We start from the raw sequence: 17,812 nt of genomic DNA, 5'->3' as shown, positions 1-17,812 counted from the left end.
GAAGGAGAAGAAGGTGGTAATAACAATGGGTTAAGCTACGGCAATGTTCATCCAGTCGTCGGTCGAAGAGGAGGGAGAGGTGGGGGGGTCGACGAGGGCGGTGTTCGTGGAGCCATAGATAGACGCGCCGATCCATGTCATAAAGTGAGGCGGAAACAAAGTCGAAGCAATGCGACCGTGGGAAGGCGCGAGCTCGGACGCTAGCCGGGCCACAAACCCTAACAACATGTACTAGTTTACACAGGGCATACTCGTCCAAGCAAAGGAAATGTAGGTACAGTGCCTGGAAGCATGGACGTGCCGCCGATGCACACAATGTTGGCAAGAAGGGCGCGGCGGGTGTCCACTGGACACTTGGCCACGCATTCTTGAATGGCGTCTGGGATGCTTACATGTTCGTTGCCTGCCAACGTGTCAGTATGGACATCAGATGGGGGCTACTACGGTATAGAGGACCTTGGAAGAGAGACTCGACAACGTGGCTTCGAGTGCTGGCTGGTACCTACGCCCATAAACAAGTCAATCGACGAGAAGGAGAACGACGCGATCGAGTACTGTGAACGCGTGACGAGTAAACGCATAAAAGTTGGCGGGTTTGGCCACCACGTCCTAGGACATGTACACAATGGGATCGGTGGTTATTTAGAAGCAGTCACCCACGGATGAAGAAGGGGTCGCCACAAAGCATGCTCGCTCCAGAACGTCTTCGGCGGATCGGACAAGGGGTAGTTCGTTGGAGATGGCGGCGCAACATGCACGTGAACCGACGCTCGTGGCTACGCGTGGACATGAGACGACTCACATGAACGGTGAAGGGGACAAACGTACTGGTGTACGCATGAAGAAGCGGGTGTCGTTCAAACACTGGCAAGATGCGAGTTTCGTGCCAGCCTGCATCGACGATCAAGGCGGTGCGGTGGCACGTGGCATACAGCGCTGTGGTCATCGCTGGAAGGAGTCGAACGTGTTTGGCCTGTGACAAGAAAAGTTAGTGGATGCATGGGATGAACGAAGGAGCGACGACCTTGAGAACGTTGACGACCGCATCGACCAACGCTTCGCGGAAGTTGCGCGGAAACAACAGATCTTCGCACAGGACCACCCGGCGATTCTTGGGGGCGACGCGGAGATGTCTACATGTCCAACGATCATACGCTTGTAAGCTTGCATGTCCTGTGTGAGTGTGGGTGCATGGGCGGGCTCTACATACTTGTAGCAAACGTCGTACAGCTGCTTGCCAATGTATTGGAGCCACGCTTGCTTGGACAAGGGCGGCTGGGTGAGCAACATCTCGGCCACCTGCCGCATGGACATGTATGTTGGACCCTACAGAGACAATCTCGACCCACCTCCCACCGCAAGACGACGCGGGGGCTCCTCTCCCCAGACATTCCGCATTTCAAGTACCGACTCCCGACGTCCACAACGATCGCACTCTTCTCCACGTTGATCATCATGGACATGGATACAGACAGACAGTACAGTCGTAGTCAACGGATACGCCAGGCCATTTATCCGGACATTCTGGGCTTACATTTGAAAAAGGTCACACATGCAAGAACGGATAGAGTTGGTCCAACGAAGCAGTCCCCATCGTGTGGCGCTCTGTCAGCGGCGTACGACGTCCCACGGCGTTCCTTCCATCTCAAAGTGCCTCATCGTTCATGAACGACAACCTCCACGAGCCAAACGAGAGAGGGAAAGCATGCAAGTCTTGTTATATTCTGATACTTGGTGGTGGCTAATGTGACATCAAATACAAAATACGCAAACGCTTTATAGCTTGTCGTAGAAACGATCAAACGGAGGCACTTCCGGGGCCAGACCCTTGCGGACACGGGTCGAGTTGACCAACTTGCCGGCCATGGTGCCGACGTTTTGGGGGTCGCCGTTCACAATCTGGTAGTGGTCAAACGAGCACTGGGGGAACGCCTTGCCTCCCGTCTTGGCGCGAAGCTCTTCCGTGAACCCAAACGATTCGTTCACGGGCAAGTAGGCCTTCATCTGCATCATGGGCGTGCCCACGCGCTGCTCTTCCGAGAACACGTGGCCGCGGCGCACCGTCAGCACGCCGTACACGCCTCCCATCGCATCTTGGGGGCACTGGATGTCCACCAAAAAGATGGGTTCCATCAACGCCGGGCTCGACACGAGTTGCGCGGCAAACACGACGCGGCGGGCCGTGGGCATGATCTGGCCCATGCCGCGATGGATGGCATCAGCATGCAACACCACATCCAAGAGGTTCACGCGAAGACCGCGCACCACTTCGTCACACAACACACCAGTCTTGGTGGCCCAGTTGAACCCGCCGAGCACAGACTCGCGGATTTCGCCCAAGTACGACACCCCCTTGGTTTGGTCCACAAAGATGTTGGCGCCTTCGCCATCGGGGCCGTACCCCCAGATCTTGCGGGCGTCCGTCACGTCCCAGCCGTGGTTGTCAGCCAGGTAGCGCGCGCGGAGCTTGACATCGTAGCGCACGCCCACTTCTTCCTTGCCTTCTTCGATCTCGGCCACGAGTTCGTCCGACAGAGCCGACGACGAGCAGTACAAGCGGTTGTGCTTGTTAGGGGACTTGGAGAGCACTTGCATGCTCGAGTCGGCGGTCACAGTTTCGCGGTACGTGACCACGGGCTCCGAGATCTTGACGGCGCACCCCATAAAGTCTTCTTGCAAATCCTTCAAGCAGATTTCCAAGTGGAGTTCACCGGCGCCGGCAATGATGTGTTCACCCGATTCTTCCGTGTAACACAACACCATCGGGTCCGACTTGGCCAGACGCTTCATGCCTTCGACCAACTTGGGCAAGTCGGCAGCCGACTTGGGCTCCACGGCCACGCGCACGACGGGGGACACGGAGAACTTCATCGTGCGAATCGTGTGGCCCGTCTCCGACGTCGTGATCGTGCCCGACTTGAGCAGGTACTGGTCCACGCCAACCAACCCGCACGTGTTACCCGCGGGGATGTCGGGCACTTGCTCGACGTAGCGCCCCATCATGATGATCGTGCGCTGGATGTTCTTGACCCACAGATCCGTCTTCTTGCCAGGCACGTAGTTGGGCCCCAACATGCGGACCTTCTGGCCCGTGGAAATCTTGCCGGAAAAGACGCGGCCAAACGCGTAGAAGCGCGCGCGGTCGTTCGAGGTCGGCACCATCTTGGACACGTACATGACCAGGGGCCCGTTCACGTCGCAGTTGCGGATACCGTTGGCACATTCGTCGTCCAGAGGACCGTCGTACAGGGTTTCCACGCGGTAGCGCTGGGCCACGACGGGGGATGGCAAGTGCACGACAATCATTTCCAACACGGCGTCGCCGGCGGGCAGCCACTTTTGCATGACACGCTTGAGGAGGGGCTTGCCAGTGAGTTCTTGCTCGTCGGGCTTGAGCTCGACGCCGACGGCTTGGAGCATCTTGGTGATCTTGGCCTTGCGGTCGTTCATGATGGCGTCAAACATCTTGCAGATCGGGTCCATGATGAACTGGACAAACGCGCGCTTCAACGTGCCGTTCTCCGACGACCGCTTCCACTTCTTGGCTTCCGCGTCAAAGAACCAGTCGCCCCACAGCTTCTCCATCATCTTGGACTCGTCGATGCCAAACTTGGCGCCGTACAGCTTGGCAAAGCGCTTGAGGGTGAACCCCCACTGGTGCAATCCCGACCCGAACGCGACAGTGCCCTTGTATGGGTACACTTGGACGTCGCCGAGCTTGGCGTCGTTGTACGTGGCAATGGTCACATTGACGTTTTCAATCGCGCGGTTAAACGATTGGTAGCACTCTTCAGGGGGCAATTGCAGTTCCAACAACGCACGGTCCACCTTGTTCACCATGAGCACGGGCTTGACGCGTTCACCGATGGCTTGGCGCAGCACCGTTTCGGTTTGCACGCACACGCCGTCGATGGCGTCGACGACCACCAACGCACCGTCCGTCACGCGCAACGCCGCAGTCACTTCGGAACTGAAATCGACGTGCCCGGGCGAGTCAATCAAGTTGATCAGGTACGAGTTTTCGTTGATCGTGACTTCGGGCACTTCGACGCCGTCCACCTTGTTTTCGGCCGTGGCCGCGGCATGCGCTTGGTTCGCGGCCAATGTCTCGCCGGCGTCCATGTTGTATTCAAAAAACATCGAGATACCGGTCGACTTGATCGTGATACCGCGTTCTTGCTCGTCCGCACGCGTGTCCGTGAAACGGGCGTCGCCGGCGTTCTTGGCGGCAATGATACCGGCCTTGGACACCAACGAATCGGTCAAGGTGGACTTGCCGTGATCGACGTGGGCAATCACAGACATGTTACGAATGTTCTTCGTGTAGTCCATGATTTCACGCATTTGGGCGGTTGTGAAATTCACCTACAGACGGCACCCATGTTAGAGACATCTACCATCGACACGGCATGTGGCCATCATGTGTACCATGTTTGCTGCGGGGGGGGGTTCTTCGGCGCAAAATGCAAAGTGACGCGCTGCACCAACCAAAATGCTGCTCACCCCTCACCAGCATACCCCTAAACCCCTCGACTTTGACTGGTCATTGACAAACCCCTACGTCGAAAACCTCCCACACTTGATACCTCAACATACCGGATAGTGCCTTTCACAGAACCAAGAACGTGCGCGCCTCGTTGCCGTTGGCGCTGGCGTTGTGTTCCCCAAAGTTAAAAATAGGAGTACCAATAATGATGGGCCGTTTTAGTTTGACTGGCGAATCATTTGGGATGTGCAATTAACGGATGATGGTACAATATGTATGGACTCGGAACTTTTTGCGGGCGGAATGTGTAGAAGTCAGTCGCATGGACGACGTGTTCACTGGTGAAGGCCATATACTGTGAGAATAAATACGAGGGTTGGTGACGACAAGCCTCATCTTCTGGCAACATTGTGGCATCTCCTTCGACCGAAGTTTCAGTGGCTGGTTGGCATATCAAAGCTTCTCGATCGAAAATATGGCCAATCATACAGCTTTGTTTTATTATGAGCCTATTTCATTGGCTGAAATCTTTCGAAATCGCCTGCAAATTCAAGCTTGAGTTTTGTATATGGATCCTTGTTCCGCTTCGATTTCATGGGACCCCCTACCCAGTCTCGTCCCATATCCGAATTTGACATGGGTGCGTGTTTATGTGCCATGTCCTGAGTTTATTAGGGACGAACAGCGAGGAGCTCGATGAGGAAACTACCGGTAGTACTGCACCAGGCTCGGCGAGCGTCGGAAAGTGGCAACTGCAGATGCAATTGGTGTATCACTGACCAGTGACGAGAAAGGTAAGGGACATGTATTCAATCACAACTACTATAACGCCATCACAGTACCTAGCCCCCACTGCCAGTTGAGCAAGGTTCGAGCCAGCTCGCAACTAGTGATAGATGCAGCATGTCTGCCCAGATTGGACTATGTAGTAGGCCACGAAATATACGTATACATGCACTAGGAGTCACTCATGCCAGATCATTCAGCAACCTTGAGTGGCGAAGGTTATCGGTGAAACTTGGTGGAACACGAACTAGACAAGGTTACTGTAATGGATGCTGCTTTCACGACTCCAGTACTACGTAGTAATACCTTGGCCAGTGAAATCATAACCATATTGGCTTCCTGATGCTTGCAGTAGCTAGCTACAATGTGGTTGCCGACGAGCAACACATATATATCAAGCTCACGACCTAAGCGCCATCGATCTGTCATGGATAGAAGCATCACTGATTGGGCAAAACTATAGCACCAGTGACTGGTAAGCGCCCCCTACGGCTACGACATGCATTAGTGGTGCATGTGGAAAAAGACAACTCAAACATGTGATCACATCGGTAACTGTTAGTGTGGGAACATGGAAGATCCAACTATATTGTTCGGATAATGTATCCGGAGTGATTCCTCATGTCACGATATCGACAATTTTTCGGCCCGCATTACTTGCGAAGATGCTGAGTTTCAGCGGCATCCCGCCGCGGACCAGTTCGGGGAAGACTTCAGACGAGCAGCTCTTCCATGCAGTAGATGAAGCCCTCCATGAAGTTCGCAGGCTCCACGGGTCCATTTCGTGGGTGTTTGTCGGGTTTCCTGCAGCCACGGCGAATGGACATGACACCGCGCTCGCAGTGCTAAAGCAAGGTACTGGACCCGTGTCGGACGAGAGAAATTGGCCGCAGGTGCTCTTCGATTCCAGCTCGCTTTGCTACGGTCTATGTCGCCTGGAGGCAGACGACGCCAGCCCCACGTCGCCGCGCACCCCGCGTACGCCAAAGACATCGACATCGAATATGTTCTCGTTCAACCTGACGCCGTATGTCGTGTCGTTGTGCTGGAAGGGCAACACACTTCCATTTGCATTGCGAACCAAGCACACGGAGTACCACAAGAGAATACAAGAGCATCTGGCTGGCATGGCCCACATCCACCTCAAGAGTTCCGACGACCTCAGGTTCGCGTGTCCTCATGCACATGACATGCCCACATGTGTGTAGCGATGAAAGCATGAAGCTCCACTGCCCCTTCACGAAGCGACGTAGCGTCAGCAAACGCTATGGACCGGCGGTCAAGTCGGTGGAAATCTCCCCCGAAGTGCAGCAAGCGTACAGCGACATCCGCAAGGACACCATGCCGTTCAATTGGATGGTCACTGGTTTCGAACAGACGATCGAGGACGAACCGACGAAGCTGATTCTGCTGGAAACTGGCATGGTAAAGCACAAATATCCCCAAACTGCAAACTGGCTTTGCTATCTACCGATGTCTAGGGCGGGTACAATGCACTGAGCAGTCTAGGCGGCATCAACTCGATCATTCAATCAGGCGGAGGCGTCAAGTACATCTACCTCCGCATCGACGTGCCGCTGCAACAAGGTCCCGTGAGCAAGTACATCCTAGTGACGTTCCATCACATGGCGGCGTCGCCGCCTCTCCGCGAAGACGACGACAGCAACCCCATCACGTCGCCGTCGTCGTTCGCACCCGAGTCCAAAATCGTGTCGGCCACCAACGCGTACTCGTTTGCGTCGGAAATCTACAAGTTCTTTCCCCACCATGTATGTATCGTACTACTAGTACTACTACTACTAGAACATCCCTTATGCTAGTAGTATTTGAAATGGCGTCACATTTTGGTGTCCTATATACCTGTCAAATGTGAAGTTGCCGTTCTAACTGGCGTCATGTAGATCCATTTCTTTGCGTCGAGCACGGCCGACATTTCCGAAGATGTGGTCCGCGACCGCGTACGACGGTCCGTCGACTCGGACCGGCTCTTTCTTCGAGTGGTATGTAGTGCCCCGACACCTTGTATCTCAGTTTGATATATATATATATATTTATATTGTCCGTTTACCCAAAATGAGGACTTTTGTACTCCAAATCTATCCATCGATTCTTTGACTTTTGCGACTGTATCTCAGTTTGATATACTGTATATATTGTCGATTTGATAGTACAAATTTGGGGAGGGGGTGCAATCGAATCAATCGCGCCGACCAAACCGATCATCCACAATCGATCTGATTGGTTGAATTTCATTGAGAAGGCTTTGATTGGTTAATAATTTTGAGCTCATCTGAAGTAGCCAATCAAATCGATTTAAATTCCAACGAGAAACCACGCCATAACACAATGAAATTTCACTCGAAAGCACAATATATATATAGATAGTATCCTTTTACCCAAAATGTGTTGTAAAAAAACAAAAAGCGTCCGATGTCACACTATTTTCAGGCACACACTAATTCGATGTTGAATTCATCAAAGAGTGGATAATTTGATTGGCTACTTGATTCGTGTTGTGTGTTTTGATTGGTCGATATATCGATTGTCTGGCGATTTGGTTATTCTGCTCTCTCACTCGATTGAGCACCCCCACTCCAATTTCGAATCGACTTGGCAATATATATATATATATATATATATATACGATAGAATGATAGGTTGGTGGTGTTGTAGGTGTGCATCTTGCCGACGGGGGAAGCGCAGCCGGCAATCTGCATCGAAACCCCTCGGGAAGCGACGCTGGACGAGCTAAAGCACACGATCGAAGCGGTCGTGGGGCTGCCGACCCATCGCCAGCGCCTCGTGTGGTTTCACGCCAAGGATGACGGCGACAAGAACGGTATAAATAAACGTCTGAGATACGGGTAGACTACATCAGCGATATGACGATGCTGTGACAGTGTTTCACGAAAGCCAGAGCATGTCGCAGGCCACGCCGCTCGTACTCAACGGGGCGCGGTTGCAGCAAGACATTGGGCTCACCCACGGTGACAAGATCCACATGGACGACATGAACTCGGGCCCGGATTCGATTTTGGCCAAGTTGGTTGAACAGGTATATAGTACATCCTCTTGTAAATATATCTATTTCCTGGTGGTGGAGTTTTGATCTAACACAGTTCTCACACTATTATGTACTACCGAGCAGTTGAATGCTGGGTCGGAAGTGATGAGTTTGCCCGCCGAGCGGCGCCACGAAGTCGAGTACAACGTGCAGGCGCGGGAGAAGGAGCTCAAGAGCCACATGAGCGCGACCGCCGACTTGATCGCGCAGTCATCTGACCCGACCAACGTCAAGACCAAGGCACTTCAGGTGCACGCGGAGAAGCTGGGTAGCCAGCAGCGGTACCTGGACATTCCGTACGAAAGCATCCGACTGCTGGAAGGCAAGGAGAACGAACTCGGGTGCGGCAAGTGCGCCACCGTGTACCGGGGCATGTGGATTGTCGACCACAACAAAGTGGCCGAGGTATTGCATCCCAAATATGGCAGACTTTTGTGTGCTGATTGTCGCCAAATGGATCTATCGAATCTTCTTTGTACAGACTTTTGTATGTAAAAAGGGATATGTGGTATCAATTCGTATCACACTAATTGTAGTCAAGATATAGATATTGGTTTCCTGCAATCTGATTGGCTAAATATATCCTTCTGCCGATGATTCTTGTGTACATACATATATTTGGTTGTGTCGATTCATGGTCCATGAATCGCTCCAGTTTAGAATATAAAATAACAATATGATGTGTGCTAGATATATATATATATATATATATATATATATATATATATATGGAAAAAGAAGAGGAGGAGGTTGTGATGATATATGGTGTTGCTGTAGGTGGCAGTAAAAGTGTTTCGATATGCGCGACTGACAGACAAGATCATGGATGACTACACCCAGGAAGTGGCCATGCTACGGCAGCTCAAACATCCCAACATCGTGCTCTTCATCGGCGCGTGCATCCAGCCCAAGCTCATGATCCTCACAGAGTACTGCGCGCGACGGAGTCTCTACTGTGTGATCCACACCCACGCCATGTTTGCAACCATGCCGTGGAAGGTGTGCGACAGAGTTCTAACTTACGCTGTCTCATACATATGCGGCGTGGTGTGTGTAGTACAAGGTCCGGATGATGCTGGACGCGGCGCGGGGCGTCGCCTACCTCCATTCCGTGCGCATCATCCATCGAGACATCAAGGTATACAGTAGAAAGTTGAAGATATATATATATTATTCATATGTATATATTATATATATGGGTAGTCGCACAACCTCCTCGTGGACGACGACTGGCGCGTCAAGGTAGCCGACTTTGGCATCAGCAAAGTGCTAGATGTGGACTCGCAAGCGTTTACACAGTGCGGCACGAGCGGCTGGTAACGATCATGCATATATGTGTCGATGTAGATAGATGTATTGAAAGAGAGGCGTAGGGTGGCGCCAGAGGTACTGCTGGACGAAGACGTTGGGTACACGTTCAAGGCAGACAATTGGAGGTGTGTACGAGTATGCCACTGGCTTGTTACTAGTATGTGACAGCGATTGATTAGCTTTGGGATCGTGATGTGGGAAATGATCGCTGGGACCGCTGAAAACCCGTTCTTGGGCATGGCGCCCGTCAAGTTTTACAACCAAGCGTTGAATGGTGTGCGACCGCTGATCGCAGACGATGTACGTGAGATGACATGGACGGAGGGACAATGAACGAACTGTAGGTCGACCCTGCGTATGCCTCGCTCGTTCGAGACTGCTGGCACAACGAAGCGGCACTCCGGCCGACGTTCTCCACGATCGTGGCCAGACTTGAGAAGATCCTCGTTGACCTAGGAATGGACACGGGTCCGCCGCCGACGTTCAGTGGCGGCTATCACTCGTCGTTATCTTAACCTACTGCAAAAGCATTTTTGGTCCATTGGGTGTCCGGATAAAACGTCAGTTACTTGTTCGGATAAAGGACATTTCGACGCTGTTCGGAATACTGTAAAGTTAAAGGACGTTTCGTTCATCGAAACGGTTGCAATAAGCATCCATCACGCTAACATCCGCGCCATCTACTCCGTAGTAGTTACGTGATAATAGATCTTGGGATGAATTACATAATGCCTTACTATATTGTACGAAGTAGTATATAATAGGGGATGTTTACATTATAACCGATCACTTGGTCATAGATTGAGCAACTGATCAATCGGTGTATGTCTGAAGTATGACAATTATCCGTTTTACTTTGGCAATTCGAAAGTACTAGTAGTGGTGTTGCAGATTCTTCACATACAGATCTGTCGATTTACGAGGTCCTCAAATATCGTCGTCCTCAATCTCAAAGTACCAAAGGCAAACATACGATTAAATACGTGCGAAGGAGTATTCACAAGGGCACCTATGGGCTTTGCCATTCAGATTGATCCGACCAGTCTTTGCTGAATGTAGCGTGTACCTACTTCAACACAACGCCTCATCATTACCACCACTGTGCCATGCTATATCAATTAAACGTGTAACGTTATGAAAATGTGACCAACAAGAATGACTTAACAATGAGTTGTTTTTATGTAGAGGCTAGACGTTTGCGTTGACAAACTTTCACATATCCTTGCTGCCCTTGCGCCATGATGACAAGGACTTTTATGGTCGTGTACTCGCTCGCTAACGTTACCAACGTATGGCGAATGAAAAGAAGCGCAAGCGTCGTGCCATGCGCTTTTAGTAGCTAGCTTGGCCTCTAAATTCGTTGATTGTTTCACCAAGTATGTTATTGATCAGTGGTCCAGTAAATAATCAGGTCATTTCGGAAACTAATAACGATTTTTGACATAAACGCATTGCTCTTGATATTATTCTGCAAGGTGAATTCGTGATGTCCCTTGTATTGATTATTTGTACTTTGAAGTATAACTATTTCCGAATTGACATGATTAAATTGGAAATATGGTAGGGATACAGGAAGCCGTATTGGTTTAAAGATCTAATGATAGAGACCTTTAGCAAACCTATAAATTGTGCTTTTCACCCTAATTTTGTTTTATGGCTGACTACTAATCGTTCGAATCTATTTGATTCAATTTAAGCTTGTACAAACTATACTATAGAAACTTTATTATATCTTGTTTTTGCCAGAGCTGGATTCAGTTTGGATTGGCAGAAACTCAACAGAATATGATTTGATTGGTACAAATTCTCCAGTATGTGATTTAATTGGCTTATGTGATTTAATTGGCTTATGCAGTTCATTTATTAATAACACATTCGATTCTACCGTACTACTATTAATAGTATGGTGTACGTCATCTCTAAACTACCAACTTTTCACAAAATTTTCTGACTTCAATTTCATATTCATTACTCAAAATTTCAGCAAATTGAGACGTAGAATCGACAGATCTCAATGTGGTGAAGAAATTCTACGTCTAAGATTCAAATTTGGTGATGCATTGGTCCAGAAATAGATATTTAACCTAGCGGTCCGCTGAGATGTATCTTGATTTTTGTATGTGACTCTTATCCGTATATTATATCCGGAGGCAGTTGGGACTTTTAACCTAGTGATAAAACGCATGAAATCGTATTTGGTTTTTGGGTTTAACTACATTAATTGTACGTTAAATAATAAAACCTCCACCCTTCAATTTCGCCAGTTGGAAGTTTTTAGATGATGTGCACCATACTTGCCTAGAATGACGTGGCATATATTTCGTGGCGTGGAAATCATTTCATGTTTTAACCGTGTCATTTTCCAAGGCCCTGGCGCATTGCGGTGGTGATGTTGTATTAGACAACCGACGACTGCCAAACCGCAGCTTGGGTCTATCCAAGCTGTGCCTCCACGACACAATCGACCACTGAAGTCAGGTCCTGGTCAGCACACTGCAATATATTTGGCTAGTGAACGCTGTAGCCGCATTCCGATTCACTTTCCAGTGCAACTACTGTACCGGTACCGCAAGCGACTGACTGTTGTGCGTCCAGGGACTGCTATTGCCTTCCAGTCGACCTTACGTTAGTTACTGATAGTCCACATCAATCTTGTGTTGTCGACGTGTAATTGCGGTCCGAATGTTCCAACCTTGTCTATGAACCAAATCACACCTGAACGACATCCATGGCATCATCACCAAGTACTGTACCATCGCCACTTGATGAAAGGTCCGAATTCTGGCGACATCGACGCGCTACCGTGATGCGGAGTTTGCACATTCGGATGCTGCTGTGCTGGAATAGAGTGCGACATCCACCACTTCAACGTGGCATGCACTTTGCTTCAGAATCTTGCTTTTGGGATTAACCTGTTTGTCCCGTTCTATATGTTCACTGCCGAATTCTAATTGGTCCAAATTGAGCAGAATGCAAAAAGTGCGACGGGTCATTCCAGTCGGCCAACGTGACACCAGCGCGTCACGTCGATTTTATACGTAGTATAGTCATCTCAAGTCAATCTGTGTCTCGCGTCAAAATTACCTCGCTTGCAGTTGCATGTGATTGGCTCATCTGCACCAATGGCATCCCGTTCCGAAGTGCACACATCACACACCACGCCAACTTCAACGGTCCCAATCATGTGACAGACAGGTAGGGACCTCCTGCGCCTTCTACGAGTTCTCTCGGTCATTCTGCAATTCCCCTTGCATCCCCTCCATCCACATATCAACCATGAGCCACGAAACCTCTGCAGCGTCGCTCGGCCTCGACTCCCTCGGCATCCACAACCAAGCCACCGTCTACCACAACTTGCCCTACGCCGACATTGCCGAGCACGAAGCCCGCTTCCACGAAGGCGTGTTCACTGCCAACGGCACGTTCGCCGTTGATACGGGCAAATTCACTGGTCGGTCCCCGCTAGACAAGTTTGTGGTGCGCCAGGCCCCTTCCGACAAGCACGTGGACTGGGGCGATGTGAACCAGCCTACGACGCTTGCCGTGTTTGACGCGTTGTACAAGAAGGCGACCCAGCACTACTCGACTGTGGACAAGCTGTACGTGTTCGACGGGTACTGCGGCGCCAACGAAAACTCGCGCCTGAAGGTCCGCATCATCACGGAATTGGCATGGCAGCACCACTTTGTGACCAACATGTTTCTGCGTCCGGAGTTCAAGGACGTGGCGGCGCCGTCGGCGTTCTCGGCGGATTTTACCATCATCAACGCGTGCAACGTGGTGGACGAAGACTGGCAAGCCCATGGCTTGCACTCGGAAGTGTTCGTTGTGTTTAACATTGAAGCCAAGGTGGCGGTGATTGGCGGCACGTTTTACGGCGGCGAGATGAAGAAGGGCATCTTCTCGATGATGAACTACCTCCTGCCCCTCCGCGGGATCATGCCCATGCACGCATCCGCGAACAAGGGCCTCAAGGGCGACACGGCGCTCTTCTTTGGGCTGTCGGGCACCGGCAAGACCACGCTCAGTGCCGACCCGAAGCGCCTCTTGATTGGCGACGACGAGCACGGGTGGGACGACCAAGGCATTTTCAACTTTGAAGGCGGGTGCTACGCCAAGACCATCAACCTGTCGCAGGAAAACGAGCCCGAGATCTTTGCCGCGATCTGCCGCGACGCCATGCTCGAAAACGTGTGGCTGGACGAGAACGGCGTCCCAGACTACTACAATGTGACCAAAACCGAGAACGGCCGCGTGAGCTACCCACTGTATCACATTGTGAACCACGACCCGTCCGCCCAAGGCGGCCACCCCAAAGTTGTGATCTTTTTAACTTGCGACGCGTACGGCGTGCTGCCCCCCGTGGCCAAGCTTACCCCCGGCCAAGCGCAATTCCATTTCCTGTCGGGATACACGGCCAAGGTTGCGGGCACGGAGCGCGGTATCACGGAGCCCGTGGCGACGTTTTCGGCGTGCTTTGGCGCGGCGTTTATGACCCAGCACCCCATTGTGTACGCGGACCTGCTCAAGTCCAAGATTGAAGCCCATGACACCAACGTGTACCTGGTCAACACGGGGTGGACTGGCGGCGCGTACGGCGTCGGCAAGCGCATGTCGCTCAAGTACACGCGCAAGTGCATTGACGCCATCTTGGACGGATCGATCGAAGAAGCGGTGTTTGTGGAGGACCCGATTTTCCACGTGAATGTGCCCACGACCGTCACAGACGTCCCGTCCGACCTGCTCAAGCCGGAACTGGCGTGGGCCGACAAGAAGGCGTACGCGGCCACGGCGCAAAAGCTCGCGCTCGCGTTCCAGCAAAACTTCAAGCAATATGTGCTGCCCAACCACACGGACTACTCGTCGTATGGCCCGACCTTAGCCAGCAACTAAAACACACTGCACCTTCCTAAATATATATAATTCAACTAGTATACAATCCCATGGACGTTTTGAATTGCGGATCGCCTTGTTGTCGTTTCGATCTGACGATACGATGCTGTAAGTCTGTTTGTACTGGATGCGTTCATGGCTGCTCCAAATCAAGTGTTCAAGTTGATTACTAGTAGAAAATATGACACAGCTCAAGAAAAGCGACATCGAAGTTCGTCCATTTCGATAACTATTTAAAGTGAACTCAAAATGACCACGGAATTGCTTGAATTCATGAATAGCCAATCGAATCGCTAGAAATACGAAATCACCAATCAATACGCATACATTGTTTAAGCTTACTGTTAAACCGTCCATAAACCGTCCCTCCTATTTTGATTGATTTGAGTCGAAATCGAAGTAAATGAACCCTAAGATGAAGCGATTCAAGCCGATTACTACGTAGTATACAATCAGAAGGCTGTCCAACCTTTCAGCTTCACACAGCATTTTTCAGAATTGAAATCCCGGTCCTGAGAGACGAATAAGCTGCATTCTACGTCAAGGTCACTTTCCAGTGAGCGATAAATTGGCCATTTACGTTAACGTTAATGTTTGTTACTAGTAGGCGCTGGTCCGCAAAAGTAATGAATTATCCGGAAAGCAAATATAAATTGGCCATTTACGTTAACGTTAATGTTTGTTAGGCGCTGGTCCGCAAAAGTAATGAATTATCCGGAAAGCTGATAAGCTGTCAATGTGAAACGGCTGGAGTTTTCTGAATGCAACCAGTGGTATACAGGAAGTGTGCTGGTGCAGCAGCCAATGTCCCTCTCCAACAAATTGGATGACTCTGAAGAAACTCCAGAGTTATCTTCCGCCAGCCATAACTGCCTCGGTTTCGTGGTATGAGTTTTCGTCCAGTTCCCCGATCCCCCAGTGAATGGAATATGAATGTAACCGTTAGTGACCATGTTCTTATTTATGTAAGCTATCCGGATAAACCAGATACAGTACATCAACAGCAGCGCAAGTCGACATTTCAATCGTCACTCGGGTTCTTTTCTTTCCCATGGCGTACTCGTTCGAGGACGTTCCTCAGCTAGGTGGCAAGGTGGCGATTGTGACTGGCGCCAGTGCAGGCATTGGACTCGTCACGGCCCGCGAGCTTGCAATCAAAGGATGCCACGTCATCCTCGCTTGTCGGTCCCGCGCCAAGACCGACGCGGCCATCGCTACTCTGCCAGATGCGGCTCGGAACAACGTCGAGTTCGCAGAGTTAGATCTCATGAGTCTGCAATCCGTCCGTGATTTCGTGGCCGCCTTCGTCGCTCGCAACCTTCCGCTCCACTTCCTCGTCAACAATGCTGGTATCTACGCGCCGTCGACCTTCGCTTTGTCGGTAGATGGAATCGAGTCGCAGCTAGCTACTAACCACGTTGGTCACGTGGCGCTTACACTCGGCCTCTTGCCCGTACTGGAAGCGTCGGCTCCGTCGCGCGTGGTGATTTTGAGCTCCATAGCACACACATTCGGAGTCCCCAAGGACATTGGCGTGGATTTCGAGGCTATTCACAACCACCCCGACCAGTATTCCCCCCTCAGAGTGTACAGCCAGTCCAAGCTAGCGAATGTGCTCTTTGCAGTCGAATTGAGTCGCCGGCTGTCTGCGAAGGGCGTGACCAACGTGTACGTGAACGCGCTGCATCCTGGCGTTGTGCGAAGCGACATATTCCGCAACCAGCCGTGGATTGTGCGAGTTGTCCTGTATCCGTTCCAGCGAACGCCAGAGGACGGCGCCAAGACGGTTCTGTACGTGGCCACCCACGCCGACATTGAAGCGAACAAGTGGCACGGGCAGTACTTCGGGCCCATTGCGAAACATTCGGAAGCGTCGGCACTAGCGAACGATGAAAAAGTGGCCGCAAAATGCTGGGAAACTACGGCGGAACTGATTGCGCGCAGTGCCGAAAACGCTCGAGACAAAGGGACTGCCGACCCTGCCACCAACAACTAGCGAAACGTTCAACCATAGCATACTACAGCTACTGTACTGTACGTTTCCATGACCCACAGTTACTTCAAAGTAATTAGGTGAATGGTGTTCTAGTATATCCAGTCCCACTTCAGTCAAGAAGTATACTATAGTATGTATCTTCACTCTCCTCCAATCCCACATCGACAAAGACACCGGAAAACCCGAGTCCCCCCATTCGGATAGTACAGTTCCCCTATACCCCTGGCGTGAGTTATGGGGTTGACTGCGGTCTGGGGCGTTCAACTCTCATTTAACGAACGAAGCTCCAAAGTTCAAGATCCCACTGAAGAAAGATGGCGCTATCAGGTTGTGCAGGTTGGGGCAGGACACATCGCTTGAAGTTACATATAGTAGTATATCATCAGCACGTACGTACGACCTTCGCTCTAAACGACCTTGGTACAGAAATGTGTCGCAGTGGTCGACTCTCGGGTATGCAATCAACGGCAGCGTGCCTACACCGGTACATAAATGTATCCTGCTTGTCTCATCGTAGAGTCGACTTCATCGACCGAGTGCGACCGCCGCCCGTTGCTTCCACGGATGCTCCATGCAATCGCGCTGGGACTCCCGTCGGAGTAATCCTTGTTGATTGTTCGTACTGGTTGAACTTCAATGTGCAAGTTGCCCTTTCGTCGTCGTGGTGGTTACACGTTTGTAACGGACACCACATCAGGTCAGAATTCCAACGCCGCCGCCTTCTCCGGTGCATTCTTCCGAAATATAAAACTGTATTGGTCCTATAAATAGGACTCCGAGGAGGTAGGTAGGTACGCACGATGGGAGTGTCGACCCTAGGTACGTACTGTACAGTAGGTAGGTACCTACTTGGAGCAGCCAGTTCGCTATAATTAGACCAGCGTTGCCAAACCTCACTCGAGATGGGAACAACTTGGTCGCACTGAACACAAGTGGCCTTACCTAATGCACTGCGCGAGATATTTCGTCCTTTGAGACTACCACCGCCATCAACGTGTTCCGACTGAGAAGTTGAATGCTTCCATCAGAAGCCGCTGCATCTTCAACTTGCGGTTATGTACTCTTCCCGATGGAAAGGGTCTAAACTTACGTCGTACATTTGGACTGTATCATCGTATCGATCGATACACTGTTGACATGTTGATTGATGGTGCTGCTTGAAACATGCCGTTTCAGTGGCTATGTACAGTAATGCGACGTATACTCTTGATGGGCACTGTGACTGTTACGGCGGTTACACATGGACCCAATTTCCGTTTCATTCTAGATTTCAAGT

The 17,812-nt window shown here is 50.9% G+C and overlaps 5 protein-coding genes across 11 annotated transcripts; 3 read left to right on the top strand and 2 right to left on the bottom strand.

Moving 5' to 3' along the window:
- Positions 1-3: 3 nt before the first annotated feature.
- Positions 4-1,532, bottom strand: H257_03408. 2 transcript variants are annotated; one of them, XM_009827481.1, is made up of 9 exons: positions 1,350-1,532; positions 1,211-1,299; positions 1,025-1,133; positions 829-973; positions 661-776; positions 556-609; positions 457-502; positions 284-403; positions 4-218 (listed from the first exon to the last, which is right to left on the bottom strand). In XM_009827481.1, exons 1-9 carry the CDS (start codon positions 1,461-1,463, stop codon positions 31-33), a joined length of 981 nt encoding a protein of 326 aa, XP_009825783.1. In that variant the 5' UTR covers positions 1,464-1,532; the 3' UTR covers positions 4-30. The 2 variants fall into 2 exon arrangements, with proteins under 2 accessions (XP_009825783.1, XP_009825784.1); XM_009827482.1 differs by having other exon boundaries at positions 1,211-1,532.
- A 78-nt stretch (positions 1,533-1,610) lies between these two features.
- Positions 1,611-4,484, bottom strand: H257_03407 (translation elongation factor aEF-2). Its single transcript, XM_009827480.1, has 2 exons — positions 4,429-4,484; positions 1,611-4,365 (listed from the first exon to the last, which is right to left on the bottom strand). The coding sequence occupies exons 1-2, from the start codon at positions 4,429-4,431 to the stop codon at positions 1,777-1,779; spliced, it is 2,592 nt and encodes an 863-aa protein (XP_009825782.1). The 5' UTR covers positions 4,432-4,484; the 3' UTR covers positions 1,611-1,776.
- Positions 4,485-5,913: 1,429 nt separating this feature from the next.
- On the top strand, positions 5,914-10,202 carry H257_03406 (TKL/DRK protein kinase; the record flags this gene model as incomplete). 6 transcript variants are annotated; one of them, XM_009827474.1, is made up of 13 exons in its annotated part: positions 5,914-6,437; positions 6,481-6,697; positions 6,754-7,041; positions 7,174-7,272; positions 7,946-8,111; positions 8,173-8,327; positions 8,421-8,741; positions 9,114-9,335; positions 9,394-9,474; positions 9,540-9,652; positions 9,710-9,772; positions 9,827-9,947; positions 9,992-10,202. In XM_009827474.1, 13 exons carry the CDS (start codon positions 5,938-5,940, stop codon positions 10,160-10,162), a joined length of 2,517 nt encoding a protein of 838 aa, XP_009825776.1. In that variant the 3' UTR covers positions 10,163-10,202. The 6 variants fall into 6 exon arrangements, with proteins under 6 accessions (XP_009825776.1, XP_009825779.1, XP_009825777.1 ...); XM_009827477.1 differs by having other exon boundaries at positions 9,710-9,947; XM_009827475.1 differs by having other exon boundaries at positions 9,114-9,474.
- Positions 10,203-12,831: 2,629 nt separating this feature from the next.
- On the top strand, positions 12,832-14,591 carry H257_03405 (phosphoenolpyruvate carboxykinase (ATP)). The gene has a single exon (XM_009827473.1). The coding sequence runs from the start codon at positions 12,924-12,926 to the stop codon at positions 14,538-14,540; it is 1,617 nt and encodes a 538-aa protein (XP_009825775.1). The 5' UTR covers positions 12,832-12,923; the 3' UTR covers positions 14,541-14,591.
- Positions 14,592-15,545: 954 nt separating this feature from the next.
- Positions 15,546-16,712, top strand: H257_03404 (hypothetical protein). The gene has a single exon (XM_009827472.1). It carries the CDS (start codon positions 15,592-15,594, stop codon positions 16,534-16,536), a length of 945 nt encoding a protein of 314 aa, XP_009825774.1. The 5' UTR covers positions 15,546-15,591; the 3' UTR covers positions 16,537-16,712.
- Positions 16,713-17,812: the final 1,100 nt, after the last annotated feature.

The sequence above is a fragment of the Aphanomyces astaci genome (genome assembly GCF_000520075.1).
Source record: "Aphanomyces astaci strain APO3 unplaced genomic scaffold supercont1.6, whole genome shotgun sequence".
In the NCBI taxonomy this organism is placed as follows: Eukaryota; Oomycota; class Saprolegniomycetes; order Saprolegniales; family Verrucalvaceae; genus Aphanomyces; species Aphanomyces astaci.
The sequence above is the reverse complement of the archived record's forward strand: the minus strand, read 5'-3'. Positions and strand labels throughout refer to the sequence as shown.